We start from the raw sequence: 15,639 nt of genomic DNA on the forward strand, positions 1-15,639 counted from the left end.
CATATTGTCTGAACGGATCTGCAGGTGATGGTCTATTAGATCTGCTTGAAAGGCATCCAGCGCTCGCTGGATTGCTAAAAGCTCTCTCTGATTCAAGGATCTCCAAGCTTCCCCCAGGGACCACGACCCCTGGGTTGCTCTGTCGTCTAGATGGGCTCCCCATCCAAAGCTGCTGGCATTGATTGCAATGATAACCGGATAAGGTGTGGTCCATTCCAGATCCTTGGCTTGATTGTACTGAATTTGCCACCACCAAAGGGATCTCTTGATCCTGGACGGGAGCCAGACTGCAAGATCCAGTGCAAACCTGTCCCTGTTCCAAACCCTCAGAAGAAGAGACTGCAGTGGACGCTGGTTGAATCTTGCCCAGGGGACAGCCAGGAAGCATGATGTCATGAGACTTACTGCCCTCATGGTCTCCCTTATTGTAATGGACAAGTTGTTCTGCAGCTCTGCCAGCACTTGATCTATCCTGAGAATTTTTTCCCGTGGAAGGAAGAGCTTTCTTTCTATCGAGGAAATCTTGTACCCCAGATAGGTAACTCTCTGGGAGGGAGCTAAACATGACTTGTCTCTGTTTATGAGCCACCCCAGACTCGAAAGGAAGTCCTGGGCAATCCATAGATCTTCTGTCAACTGTTGGTGAGACCTGGTCCAAGGCCTCCGCAAGCACTTTCGTAAAAATTCTTGGTGCTGAGGCCAGACCAAAAGGTAGAGCCTGACACTGCCAGTGGTGGATCTCTGTACCAATCCTTACTGCTATTCTTAGGTATTTCTGACACGCATGTTGAATGGGGATGTGAAGATACGCATCCCTCAGATTCAGCATAGCCATGAAACAATCTGGGTAAAGGATGTTTTTTGCAGAGAAGATCAATTCCATCTTGAAGTGTTTGTATATTAAAGACTGATTGCGAGGTTTAAGATAAGGCTACACTTGCCTGAGGGCTTTTTCACTATGAAAACATGTGAATAAAATCAGTAAGGACCCATTGATCCACCAGGTTTCCAATTAGGCCACACAGACCCTGTGTCTTCTGTTTCCTGGGAAGGTTGGTTACCAGATACCTGACAGGGGGACTAGAGTTGAACTCCAACCTGAACCCTTTTTCTATCAAGCCCAGAATGTACGGGTTTGAGGAGATTGAATCCCACTGAGGGAGAAAGGTCCCCAGTCTTCCTCCCACTGGGACTCTCGAGTCATTGAGACTAGGCGGGGCCCTGAGGAGGATTGAATAAGATCCCCCCATTACACTTGTTCTTGTGCCCTGTCCAATGTTTCTTGGACTGAACATCCTTACTTTGCTGGACCTGCATTTTCTGATGAAAAACCCTCCTGGAGTAAGATCTCTTTTTACTCTCTGGAAACTCCCTCTTTTTATCGGCTGTATGCTCCAAGGCCTCCTGGAGACCTGGACCGAAAAGGTTATCTCATGAAAAGGGTAAAGCACAGAGGCGTAGCTTGGACGCTGAGTCCCCTGCCCAGGTCTTCAACCATAATGCCCTTCTAGGTGAATTCACTAGGGCAGATGTTCTCACGGCTAGTTTAACTGTTTCCATTGAGGCATCCGTGAGGAAACCTACCGCTCTAAACTGCAAAGGAAAGGACTTTAGTATTTGCTGCCTGGAAGTCCCTGCCGAGAGATGCGTCTGTAACTGGGTAAGCCATCATTCCAGATTTCTGGCAACACAGGTGGCCGATAAAGCCGGCTTAAAGCTGATAGAGGTAGAATCACAGGCCCTCCGGAGCCAAATTTCTACTCTCTTATCCATAGGATCCTTTAGAGCCCCCATATCTTCAACTGCTAGGTCCGTCTTTTTAGAGACGATAAGGGGATGTCCAACTTTGGAACTTTGTTCCATGGCTGGGATCCATCTTCCTCAAAAGGAAATCTTCTTTAAAGAATACCAGAGAAAAAGAGCTTCCTTTTAGGGTTTTTCCACTCCAACTTAATGGTATCAACCAGGGAACTATGGACTAGAAAGACCCTAGTCTTTTTAGCATGTAGACCCTGATACATGAGGTCATGCTTGGACAAACATACGTCCTCCTCCTTAATCTCTTAAGGTTTCATAGATAGCCTTAAGGAGGTCATCTAAATCATCAAGGGCCAATTTGTACCTGAAACCCCCTGGAGGAGCAACCGTCTCCATCATCCTCCTCTGAGCCTGATGCTGCTTGTGAGGAAGCAAGGGACCTAGGATCCTCTTCCGGGCCCTCCTCCCTTCAGCTCAATTCCTCCAATACCACAGTACCCGCAGACTGGGTCCAAGGCCCCAGCGGGGTCTGCATTCTATCCAGCAAGGATCTAAATGACTGAAATGTAGTCGTCATGATCCTATGACAGGCTGTAAATGACTCATCCTTAATTAGACTATTGACACAATTGCGGCCTAAGGGCTTTTCCCAAGATGAACCCATTTTTGCCGTACAAACTGCACACTTCCTTTTGGGGTCCTGATTCTGTGTCTTGTCCTGGGCTTTAACCTACAACAAACAGAAAAACAAAACGGAAGATAATCAGCCTGAGCTCCTCATTCCAAACACCACTTTGCTGGGAGAGAAAACAGAAGTGTGCCCCACCGTCACCTGAGACTCAGAGACTGGGAGAAAAGACCACCCCCAGGAATCAGCAAGAGGGAGCCACAAGTCCCCAAGCCTACCCGAGAGGAGGCGGTGCCTGGGGAACCAGGGTCCACCTGCTGGGGGTGACGGCACTTTCCATTATGTTCCTTGTGGTGTGGTAGCCACAGCCTCTGCTGGGTCTCTTCACACTGCACCAGGTGCCTGAGCACTGTTGCCTCCACGACCATGGAGACTAGAACCACGAGTCTCCTGGCACCTGCTGATGACATCACCACGACCGGATCTTCCAGTTTGACCAGCTTGGAGTGCAGCTGCTCCACCTCCTGGAAGTTACAGCCACCAGCCTGCCCGGTGGTCAGGATGCTGACTTGACCAGTCTTACTGGCAGTGGCGCTGGACACCCTTGGTGGTCCTCCTGCTCTATGGACTGGAAAGCAAACAGGAGCACAGCCCCACTCCTCTACTGAAATGGAGGGATTGCGCCGGGCAAGGAGGAGGTACTTACCCAAACAGGAGCCACTAGCACTGCTCTTGAGCCTAGGGCTTCTATACAGGTTCCTAGAACGTGTAACCTATCCTTCCGGAGGAAACACTAATACTGGAGAGGGAAGCCTGGAGATCAACCTTTTAAGGTTCTGGGCTTATGTGTTTCCTGTCCTGGAGAGAGGAGCTCTATGTCTCAAGGGGCTGTCCTGGAAGACGTTTTTTAGAAAGAAAATTGCATCATTTATGGCCTGCTTTAGGCAAGCCATAGATGATGTGATGTTCTTTTCTGCAATTATGGGTTGCAGCAAAGAAAATCGCTTGATTCTCCCATTAACACTAATTAACAGCACTATTGTGTTCTGCCTGCAGGAGGCCTTCCTTGAAGGCAGAACATGATTACTGCTGGTGGCTATAGCCACCGGCAGTAGTCGCATGCAAAATAATCCAACAGGCTGGCTGTGCTGAAGACGTTTGATGAATCAACTTCAGTGCAACCAGCCTGTCCATAGATGGATCACATCTCGGCCAGTCCCTGCTGAACTGGCCAAAATTTGATCCATCTATGGCTGGCTTTAACCATCCATACATTGAGAGTTGTTGGAAAACAGAGTTTTCAGAGCAAATACTATATGTCTGGACCATGCAGGTGTCAATGACACAGGATACATACAGTATTTTTGTGCGTGGAGTGGTGCAGGCATTGTATAGCTGAATCATTAGGTTACTTCAGGGGTTGGCAACCAGTAGATCTTCACCAGGTGACTGGTAGATCATGGTCTGGGCTTGCTGACCTGCCATCCCAGAACATTAAACAGAGTGCAACACAGAGGGACTACTTGTAGAGTTCGAGTTGTAGTAGGGAGCAAGAGCCATATAAGTTGATGCCTCCTTTGTAGTGCTGGCTCCTACACCCTGTCATGGTTGGTGGGGTTATGTATCTGTCAAGCATGACCCATTCAAGTGAATTAGGTGGCTCTGCAAATGTCCTGCAACTTTGTGCAGTACAGCAAACAAGGGGTAAAACAGGTAGCGGTGTGTTGCTTTCTCACCACCTGCTTTAACCCCTTGGACCCCACAGAAGTTTGCAGTTGGACTTGCAAAGTGGCCCCATTTACTTGACTAGGTCTTGATTGATAGGCAGTAGCACCCACCAAAAGCAACATGGGGGTATTTCCTGTGGCGGCATGTGTACACTTTTGGCTGCTACCTCAGCAGCTAAAGGGGGTAGGGATTGGGGGTGGTGAAAAAGCGACTCAACCTCAGAGTTTTGCCACCCCCCAACTCTTTACATGTAAATGAGCCCTAAGAGTGCTGCTGCCAGGTGCAACTAAGGGCTCATTCACAGGTGCAGCAGGCACTGCTGCTGCTCTGCAAAGTGATCCTAGTGTATTTGACAGGTGGTGAGGAGGTGATATGTTGCCTCCTCACCACCTGATTTAAACCCATCATTGCTGCGCAATGCATGCGAATGCAAAACGGTAGTATGGCAATTAGAGGTTTAAATCAAGTGTGAGGAGGCAACACTGTGCCCAGTGATCTTTGACTTCTCCCATGTTGTTCAGGTAAATCTCCACCTCTATAAGGTTGCCAACCCCTGGGTTACTTTTTTCAAATCCAATCCAAATGTGGCAAGTTTATTTAACTTGATTGAGGAGCTGGTTTGTATGCCCTCTCTATTTTACATATGTAAGGAGCAACAATTTAAAGACTTACTTTAAGAACAGATTTGCCTTACTGAAAATAGTCTTTATGAGTCTGCTATCACAAACAAAGTAAGGTGCATTTTAATTTAAGTCATTTGTTTCCTTTTGACATGGTACTACCACCGTTCAAATCACTTCCACTGGCACCTCATAGCAAGCATTTCCAGGTTCCTTTGCTTTGAGAAGTTTCAGGACTTGAATCCCAAGCCCTGTTTCCTGGGCCAAGAGCCTGAACAAAAAAACCCAGTTGCTCATCACTGTTACCCACTTAGGCCATCCATAACAGTGATAGGCAAATAGGCTTAAAAGGCAGAGGGAGTGGGGCTAGGTTTTCAACCCCATAAGCTGGGTCAATATTCACACACAATAGTGGCCTAGAATTCAGGTGTCCCAGAAATACGGACATACTTCAGCTATGTGTGGGTTGGTGCCTGCTTGGTAGGGTTCACTTCAGATTTGCTGTAAATATGTGTACTTACAACTAAAGTTCCCTGTTTAGTATTTGCAGTAAAGTTGAATGTTGTATTGCAGATCCCTGTCCTACGCACAAACCAGTCTTTCTGACTCTAGTCTATTGTTTATATTCCCAGTGCTACTTAGGTAAACAGCATGAGAGAAGGGCTAAAATGGGACATTGGGTTGCAGGGTCTTACTTATACTAATCATTTTCTGTGGGGTAGCCTGACTTTGCATAAATATTTAGAAGGTAAGATAGAAGCAGCCTCAAAGTTGTAACTACATTGTCCACAGCTTGCTCAGTGCAAAAGTCAAGACTTTTTTGGGTAATATTTATACATACAGTTTTCTTGAACAATCTATGTTTATTGCATACCTTACATTTCAGTTGGAAGTACTCTCTCTAAATATTAAAAACAGAACTCCAAGCAAAATACAAAATTAATTTATAAATATGTCAAAAAAACTAAAGAAAAAAAAAACAAATATTCATTGTCTGCTTTTTGATGTACCATTTTGAAGCAAACATTTCAGTATGGTCTTGGATGAGCAGCAAGATGTTAGCTTATCTTAGACAACATCTTTGCTTTTGTGGGTTGGGGAGCGTGTTCTATTCAGTACATGCTGTGCAATTTCGTCTACCAGTAAACCCTGCTCCACTAACCATTAATGGCTTGAACTGACCTTAGTGGTCATGATTTGTAAATGACAATCTGCAGCTTGTAGATAGTGCTGCAACTCACAAATGGGAAAGTAGCAGATGCACATACTGTGAGTTTATTGTTCATTTTACCTTGTCTGAAAATGCCCCTTAGTAATTCATCATAGTAGTTCATCATAATCACTATCCTTTTTAATGGTTTTAATAGTAATATAGACTATTAATGTTCAAGCATTGCTACAGGAAAAAATGTGCTGAAATATTTAGTAAGTCAGGCCATAGACTAATTGAAAATTTAATGTTCTGTCAATCGAAAAATGGAAATGGCGCATACGGTTCTGCCATAATTTGTTTTGTTTTTCAAAACAAAATCCAGCATATTGGATCAGGCACCCTCGATTGCAACACGAAAATTGTGTGTTGCAGGTAACACACAAATGATGCGAAAAACGAACGACCAAGAATTTTCCTTCTGTTTTCAAATGGTATATGGCCTGCCTAAGGAATGGTGATATACAAACATTAGAAAATAATTCTAAACAGGATGTAGGTTTTAAGTGAACAATTATTACAAAAGACTTTTTGCCCATGTTTAAAGATTTCCTTAAAAGTCCTATTTAAAGACCCCATAATAGAAATAGTAATTTTTTTTTTTTTTTTACTCATTTGCAACTCAGGTGTTGGAATCTATTGCCACCAAGTTGCTCTTTTGGTAGCTGGATCTAATGATCAGGGTTGCAAAAGCAAGTATAATTAGACTGCCATCACCAGCTTTTAGCCTAAATAAAATATTTCAGAATAGTTGGATATCTACTTTAAGGGATGCTCTAAAAAAAAAGTTTGACTAATGCAATTGTCCAGGTCCTTATGTTTGTGGATTGCAGCACAACAGATGGCCAACCAGTCCATCTTAAAAGAATTACTGGATTGCTGGGTTGCATTTTTTCAGCTGAGTTCTGCTGTTTATGGCAAGATCTGGCAGGTGCCAGGGGTGTCTGGCTGGTCTCCCTAGTCACTCCTTGTTAGTCATTAACATGCATCCTTGTTCATCTAAGCATGCTGTGAGTGTTAATATTCGGTTTATTTAGGAAAAAAATCAATTTCTCTATGCCCGACTGACATCTACTGTTTGTTGCTGGTTTAAGAAGAAACTTTCTTCTTTTCCTCTAATCATCATTATTGTATTGTAAAATGTATTTCACAGAATAGCTTAATCCTTTGACTGCCACAGAAGCTTGTTATTTATTAAAATTGTTTTTTATTCTAGACATACATAGACCTACATGTCCAACCTATTGCCTGTCATATAATAAATTGACTAGTAAGGCCTCATTCACATAGGGGTATTTAAGAGTACTCTCATGTGAGGGCTGTTTTTGCCTGCATGAAGAAGCACACGTAATCCATGCATCCTTGTTTAGGAAGTCCAATTTATGTGAGTTGGGATGCAGTGGCTGCATGGGCCCAGCCACAACTCCCAATCTGACATCTATGTGGGTGCGAGTCTCAAAATTCACACTGTCTGCATTTGAGGACCCACACTGATGTCAAATTAGGAGCATCTGTCCCTTGCAGATCCCTCTTTACCAGTGCCCCCAATAGCAAGCCGCTTTCTATGGGGGCACTGGTGCATGCTTGCTCCTGAGCCCTGCTCTATGTGTCCATAGACACACAGAGCCACGGCTCAGCCCGCTCCCTGCTCTCTCCTCATTGGCTCACTGTGATTGACAGCAGTGGGAGCCAGTGACTCCCAGCCAGTAAGGAGTGAGGGACCCAGGATAACCGAGGCTCCCATACACATCACTGGATTGAGAGGAGGTTTGGGTAAGGATTGGGGGGGTCTGTAGGGGGAGCAGCACCCAGGAGGTTTTTTTTTTACCTTTGTGCTTAGAATGCACGAAGGTAAAAACACCTTCAGCCTTTACAACCACTTTAAGTCATATATACATCAGGAAAGCCAGAATAATGTCATGAGTCCTTACCTACATATTTATTCTCCATGAGTCAAAATATTGAAGTATGCATGTCAGCAGGATAGGAACCTAGCATTTGCAGAAGAAGATATCAGTAATGGTAGCTTCCATGTTTCTCTCAGTAAAGGTTTCCTTTAAATCTTTGTGGACTGACATAGCAGACAGAATGCAGAGTTTGCTATTCCCTCTTGCTTGGTTCAGAGCAGGACGTGATGAATGACAAATTAATGTACTGAACTGTAATGGGATGTTCTATGATTAGTCCATTGAGTCTAAGGGAAAAAAGTAATCTGCGATCCCCCAGCACCCTGGCTGAGAGGGGCTGTAAGAGACACGGAGGGATACTAGCTTATCATGCCAGTAATTTGAATTGCAATGGATCCTGCCAGCCAGTGCCTCACAATGAAATATAAATAATTTTATATAATGTTTTTCTCCATAATAAGCATAAATGTATCTTTTGTGTTTCTGTTTACAGGCAGTTTGAAATGGTAGTACCAACAGAAGATGCAGTCATCACAGAGATGACGTCCACACTCAGAGACTGGGGCACTATGTGGAAACAGCTATATGTGGTAAGAGTATGAGAAGTAAAAGAAGAAAAAAAAATGGTCACCATTTGTAATTTTTGGGGCTTGATATTTCCATTACTTACCTTGACCACTAGTGTAATTATTGTTTCACATGAAAATCAACTTTTTTTCTAAATTTGTTTTTAATTTTATTTATTTTAGCTTTCAGGCTGTACATTTGCCATGCTTCATTTACTAAAATTTGTAGTGTCTTGTAAAAAGACACCACTGAGAAAAGTAGACAACGCAGGCTATTGGACAAGAGATATAGTGAAAATACGTTACCCTTTTCCTATAAGTAGCGCTACTCCTGAAGGAGCTGCAGGAATACTGTCCAAGTCCTTCCCAAATACTTTGCCTTGCAGTCAGGCACATAGGCTCATTCACTCCTTTCTCCAATAATCAGCCTAGGGGTGTTTTTATTGTTTTTATTTCTTTGAAGAATAGGAATAGGGGTGAGAGAGATCAGTGGAATACTCCAGATTGGAAACTATGTACACTGAGGACTTTGTCTAATCTTTCAGAACAAGCTATATCCTTGAGTCCATGCTTGAATCAAACAGTGGACTTCAGCTTTAAGCAGTAGCAACAAGTAGTAACTTCTTTAATGCTCCAGAGCAGTGCCCCTCTTAACCTCTTCACGCTGGCCGAATGCAAATGTGCGGCATCCCGGCGTCTGGGCCTAGACGCCGAGCTGCTGCACATTTGCGTTCTATTAAAAAATGACATATGTGCCGAGAGCGCTCGCCCCGCGTGCTCCCAGCACACATGTCCGTTACTCACAGCGGTCACATGACCCTAAACCCTGCCTTCTGAAACTCTCTTTTAAGCCCGGGAGGTGCCGGCGTGAAGGGGTTAAGTAGTAGTGGACAAATTTCTTCGAACACCAGCCAGTATTCCCTTTGATAAACCCACTGCTGACTTCCTAGCACCAGAGGGGATTAAATAGCACACAGTTTCTAAGATCCTTAGGGATGTCTGTCCTCGCAAGGCCCAAGAGCAACTGAACACCTTCCTCCATGATACCAAACCAGATCTTCAGGAGACAGCCACTCAGTCAGCAAAGCAGAACCTGATTCTTCAGCAATTCAGGCCATCAGGTTGCCCACCTGAGGCCTTCGGCAGCAGCTGCCTGGGAAGGCAACGTGCCCTCTCCTAGGCTTGGGCAATGCTAGCCAGAAAAAACCAAGAGCCCGTGTGCTCACTGAATATATAGAGTTACCCAGCATGCCTTAGAGCCTCTCTCACTGGGATAGGCTGAGGCTGTATCAATATTCATGCAGTGTCCTGGATACAGAGGAAGCTAGACAGTCTAGCAGCACCTGAGTATACAGCACAGACCTCACTAAATGATCACAGCTCACTCAGTACAGTGAGCTAACTATACTTTTACGTAGCAATAATTACAGCCACTCTGCCTACAGATAGGCAAATAGATTTACCTATCAGGAAGACATGTTTTAAGTTCTTGTGCAGCAGTGTAGGCCTGAGCACCACTCTGATATTACTCAGCACAATGCAAGTTCCAAGAAAGTCAGCAAAATGTCTGCTTTAGAAACCACTCCTGACTCTAAAGCTAGCCATGCACTAGTAGATTTAATTTGATGACTTGACAAGTGTCTTTCGAAGGTACTTCAAAATTTAATTTGCTTTAAACATTTGATTTTGGAATAAATGGACTTTACAGAACCAAAACACATTCACTGTTAAAGCGGATTTCCAGCCGTTTTTGTGTTTATTAAAAGTCAGCAACTACAAAAACTGTAGCTGCTGACTTTTAATAAACACACACTTACCTGTCCCAGGGTCTAGCGATGTGCTCACCCGCTCCGTCCCTTCTCCCCTTCTCTCCTCCATGTCTCTGGCATCTCAACCGTGGGCACCAGGCTTGCGACTTCACAGCCTGGTGCCCACTGCACATGCGCGAGTCGCACTGCTCCTCCTGATTGGTCCAGCAGTCTTCTGGGACCTGTGACCATTCCCAGGAAATTGCAGGAGGAAGGAGGGGGGCGATCTTCCAGCTCATTTCACCGCGGTGAACTGAGCCGAAAGTGGGAGTGTGTACCTGTCAAAACCAGGTACACGCCAGCCCCTCCCCCCAAAAGGTACCAAATATGGCAGTGGAGGGGGGAGGAGCCAAACAAGTGGAGCTTCCACTTTTGGGTGGAACTCCGCTTTAAGAATTGTTCATGGAGAAAATATTTCCACCCTACATTGAATTTTCTCATCACTGTGGTCAAAATTGTTCATCAGACGATCAACAAAATTCTGTTCGTGTATGGCTTGCTTAAGTTTTCAAATTATGATTTGTATTGGCCATGTAATCTATGAAATAGCCATTTTATGTATTTGTTGGTAAGGCTCTGGATAAAAGGCATTATAGCTTGTTTGCCAATTCCTGAGGATAACTTGTGTATCGATCATGTCACTGTTCTTAAAGGAACTATTTGGTTGTCTTGAGTGGAGCACAGGTTTATTCAAAAGAATGGCTGCGCATCACTGTAAATGATGGTTATGCTAAATTAGAATTTTGTTGGAAGATTAGGTTTTTTCAACAAAAGTAATTGCCATTACTGATACTGCTATAAGGTTCTTTTTTCAATTCTGTTGGAGATTGCAGAGAGAGAAGTTTCCTGTACAGTCCTTATCAAATTAAATACTTGCACTGTGTTCAGAACAATCCAGGCTTTCTATTGAATTCCTGGAAATGTGTTAGGGGAAGAACAGTTCCTGAAAAAGGTAAATAAAACCTTTTATTAGCCTACGAGATAAATATCTTGCATTAATGTTAGGACTATTGTAATATGTTCTGTTATATATGCTTTTGTGAAGTAGTAATGGAATAGGTGTATGACTAGGCCTGGTGTAATAAATTTGAACCTCCGGGCACCCAATGTACTTGGATGGTTAAAAATATGATGCCTGCAGCATTCATAAATAAGTGTACACAGTACTGTAGATGAAGAATGCTTATACCTGTTCTTACCAGCGACTTCAAAAGCAATAATACTTTTTTATGAACAAAATGCCCTTAACCCTATTGTGTTCAAAGCTTTCATAGCAAGAACATATTTTACAGTTTTGATCAGTTTACATAACAGCAAATGGTCGAACGTCATTGCAAATAAAACAAGGACAAAGATAAAAGTATCCAGTTGGGTTTTTCCAGTACCTACAGTACTCTAGGGCCCTTTTGGGGTAGTATAAGATTACTTTGAGCTTTATTGGAGTTGACCTGTAGCCGCATGGGGCATGTATCTCGCTTGTAATCCTTAAACATCCCTGTAAGACTATATTTGTATGTTTGTGCAGTTTCTGCATATATTTTTTTTTGATAAGCAGACAAACTTAACTGACAAAAAAGAGCACATTTATCTTGTTTTAATGCATAATTTAAATAATACCATTGCAAATATTTGACTAAAATATGTCTACCTATTCATCCTGATTTAAAAGGACCGCCAAATAAGTGAAGGTTTTTTTTTTATATGCTACTGGTATATGGGTAAGAATAAGTGCACATTTTTAGATTTCAAAGCATTAAGATTTATGCCATGCCATGCCACGCCTAGATTTCACTGGCTGTAGCTGAGCATATCTATTTATAAAAGTACACATCCCAGGGTATTCAAAGGGTGGTATATGCTCTGTTTCTTAACAATGTCACTGCAAAACACTTTTTTTTTTTTTTTAAATAATTAATCATTTTAGAGGTAATTATTTTACATGCACACTATGCACTTATGTCTGTGGGCTGCAGTCATCATATTCAGGAAAGTATACGCCTAGTTTCTATGAAAGCTCAGTTATAACATAAGTGAAACTACACTGCATCTGAGCACCACGAACCAAAAATAAAATTTAAAGTGTAACTAAAGGCTCAATTTTTTTCTTTTTAGAATGACAAAGTTGTACTTTGTGCAATAGTTTTCCACAGAGCAGCCCCAATTCTATTCTCGGGTCTCCCGCTGGCCCTTCTGACCCTTCCTCTCCCAGTTCAGTGCCTTCATAGCATAGCGGCTTGCACTGGTACGTACTCGCTCCCAAGCCGCTGCGCTGTGTGTCCACTTACACACCGGTCACGGCTCGGGCCCCACTCCTGCTCTCTCCTCATTGGCTTACTGGTTGTGATTGACAGCAGTGAGAGCCAATGGCTCGATGCTGTCTCAGCCAATGAGGAGGGAGTGACCAGGCAGAGCAGCTGCTCTTCTGCATATTGCTGGATCGGGATGGGGCTCAGGTAAGTATTGAGGGGCTGGGGAGAGATGCTGCACATAGAAGTTTATTTTACCTTCATGCATAGAATGTATGAAGATAAAAAAGAACCTTGGGCCTTTTACAACCACTTTATTCCATTTTTAAAGTGTTCCTAAACCCAGGACCCTACATGCACTCTATCTGGTCTCCCACAGTACACAGAACATGGAAATGCAATTATTGTAGTAAATATAAACTGCTAAATACCTTTTCTCTTTTTCTGTTATAGAAGAATGAAGGTGATCTTTTCCATCGCCTCGGTCACATAATGAACGAGATCCTGGATCTGCGCAGACAAGTGCTAGTGGGGCACCTGACTCACGATCGAATGAATGATGTAAAACGACACATTACAGCCCGTCTGGATTGGGGAAATGAGTGGGTAACAGATAGTCAGCTCACTGCTGTTCAAATAATGCAATGGTGCTGCTGCAATAGCAGTTTAGTTCTTATACTTTATATAAAATTAGTTTGTCAGGTCTTAACTAGTCTTTTATTTATTTATTTATTTTTTTTTGTATGTACAAAAACAGAAGATAATGTGAAACTTGTCTGTTGGAACTTGCAGTTATCAGGATATTTTTTCATCCAATTTTCTAATTGTGTGTACTTGGCATTACAGACCGTCATAGACCACATGACAAAGGATCATTTTTTGTCTGCACACAAGTCATAGGCGTGGAGTTAGCATATTGTCCGAGCCTACCTTAAATGAGAACTTTATTAAAAAAAAGCTGGGCTCTGCTTGGCAATCAGCAACTATTAAAACAATAAACATCTTGACGAGTATGTAACATACATCCATTATAGTTTATATAGTGCAGCAGTGAAGACTATATAACAATATGTAGATTGCAGAGGTCAGGAGTATGAATTATACAGCACAGCCTACAGAGTAAAGCAGTTAGGAGTTTGTAATACAGAGTGCAGCTATGCTAGTTCAACGCAATCTACAAAATGTAGTGATCTGGAGCAGTTAACATACAGTATGGCACGGCATACAGAGCACAGTGGCCAGGAGTATGTAATGTACAGCAGTTAGGAGTATGTTACATACATCACAGTGTACATTGGTCAAATGTTTATAAGCACAGCAGAGTACAGTGGTCAGGAGTATGATAGTACAGCACAGTGTATAGGGATCAGGAGTAGGCATTGTTTAACACATTGAACAGTAGTCATGGGTAGGTAGTATACAGCACAGTTTTCATAGTACAGCTGTTGGGGGTACTCCACCAGCATCAACCCAGCCCCCAACCCAGAACTTCCCCCTGTGGCATAATTTATTCCATCCCTGGGGCAGAATCCTGCTATCCTGTGACAGATTCTTCTAGATTTGAGCTGAACTAAGTTTGGCCCAAATGTTAGCTTTACCTTAATAAGACAGCATCTCAGAATTCTTGGTCAGTAGCCAAAACACTGGTACAGACAAGCCATAGATTATACAATTTTCCAGTGGTGGAAGGAAAGAAAATCACTCAATTCTGCCTCATCAATACAGTCAGTGTTGATGGGGGAATCCCCCCTGCAGTGGTCTTGTGTTCTGCTGAGGGGAAGCCTTTCCTGCTGGCAGAACACATTAATCACTGCTAGTGGCTATAGCCACCGGCGCTGATAGCATGTAAAAAAATCTGACAGGCTGGTTGTACTAAAGACGATCGCTGGATCGACTTCAGTACAACTAGCCTTCTCAAACATGGATTGAATCTCAGCCAAGATTCAATATATCTATGGGGCCAGCTTTAGAGTGAGGACTTTATTCAAAGGCTCTGACTAAGCTCTTTTAAGTATGAAATGCATTAGAGTGTATTCTACAGCTCAAAGGAGCAGGGCCCCCGAATTGCATTGCATTGTATTGATACTGTACTGTCTCCCACTATAATGTACAGCGCTGAGCAAACTATTGGCGCTATATAAATACTGTATAATAATAATAATATTCTACCACTTACTATCTTCTGTAAGATGTCTTATTTATAATTGATTTGGTAAGCAGTAAGTTCTGAGAATGGATAATTGTTTTTCATAAAAAGGTTTGTTTGTGTTTAAGCTGTATTAAACCCCAAAACAAAAGTGGATTATATTGCGGTTTACTAATTCTTAGATGCTGTGGCTGCATTACCTTTCTCTTTTGGGCTTTTTTCCCCTTTATTTTCTCCTTTTGATCCAGCCAGTCTTTTATTTTTGTAACTTTCATTAACAAACCAAACTGTCCAGCAAAAGTAGCAGTTAGAGGGTTGAGACCAACCATTGAACACTGACAGAGATGCTCACAACATTCAGATTTTATTCATTTATGTAAAATCTTTATGCCAAAAGGGAAAGAAAAAAGACTGTTGCTGCAAATGCTTAAAAAGTGAAAGTTGGAGCTCACCTTTAATTTGTTTGTAAAGTCCATTTAAATCTGCTAGTGCATCTAACTCTGCCCTCTCTCCAACTGACAATGCTGTTGTACTAAGGTTTCTTCATTGCTCCTCCATCCATATAGAAAACCCCTCAAGACACAAAATATGGTACTGGCTGGATCACCAGGTGAAAATAACGGAAAAACAGCTGGAAAAAGAAAACTAATGCAACAAGCACATTTAGGGATTGATAAGCTATTTTTTTATTTAAACGGTATTAACCCAAAACAAAAAAATGTAATATAATGAAACTTACAAATCATTTGATGTAGTGGCTGCATTTAGTTTTCTTTTTTAGGCTTTTTTCCCCCCCCCTCTGTTTTCATCTGGTGATCTGGCCAGTAACACATCTCTTGTATTAATGTGCCCCCAGTCTGGATGAAGATGCAACGGAGACCTCTTTTGACAGCAGCATTGTCATTCTTGTGGAAGAGTAGTGTTAGATGTACTAGCAGATTCAGATGAACTAATAAATTAAAGGCTAGCACTTTTTAAGCATTTACATTTTCCTCTTTTAGGATAAAGGTTTTACATAAGTG

At 42.6% G+C, this 15,639-nt stretch overlaps 1 protein-coding gene across 2 annotated transcripts in view; it reads left to right on the forward strand.

The window, feature by feature from the left end:
- DOCK4 (dedicator of cytokinesis 4) overlaps positions 1–15,639 on the forward strand; it is a 409,224-nt gene that overhangs the window by 144,229 nt on the left and 249,356 nt on the right. For both annotated transcript variants that reach the window (XM_089673954.1, XM_089673955.1), the window contains exons 5-6: positions 8,345–8,441; positions 12,925–13,073. In XM_089673954.1, coding sequence (XP_089530080.1) covers positions 8,345–8,441; positions 12,925–13,073 — 246 coding nt within the window. The remainder of the gene's footprint in view (positions 1–8,344; positions 8,442–12,924; positions 13,074–15,639) is intronic.

Source organism: Staurois parvus, unplaced genomic scaffold (assembly GCF_062004578.1).
Source record: "Staurois parvus isolate SC_StPar_1 unplaced genomic scaffold, SC_StPar_1.0 ptg000147l, whole genome shotgun sequence".
Lineage (NCBI taxonomy): Eukaryota > Metazoa > Chordata > Amphibia > Anura > Ranidae > Staurois > Staurois parvus.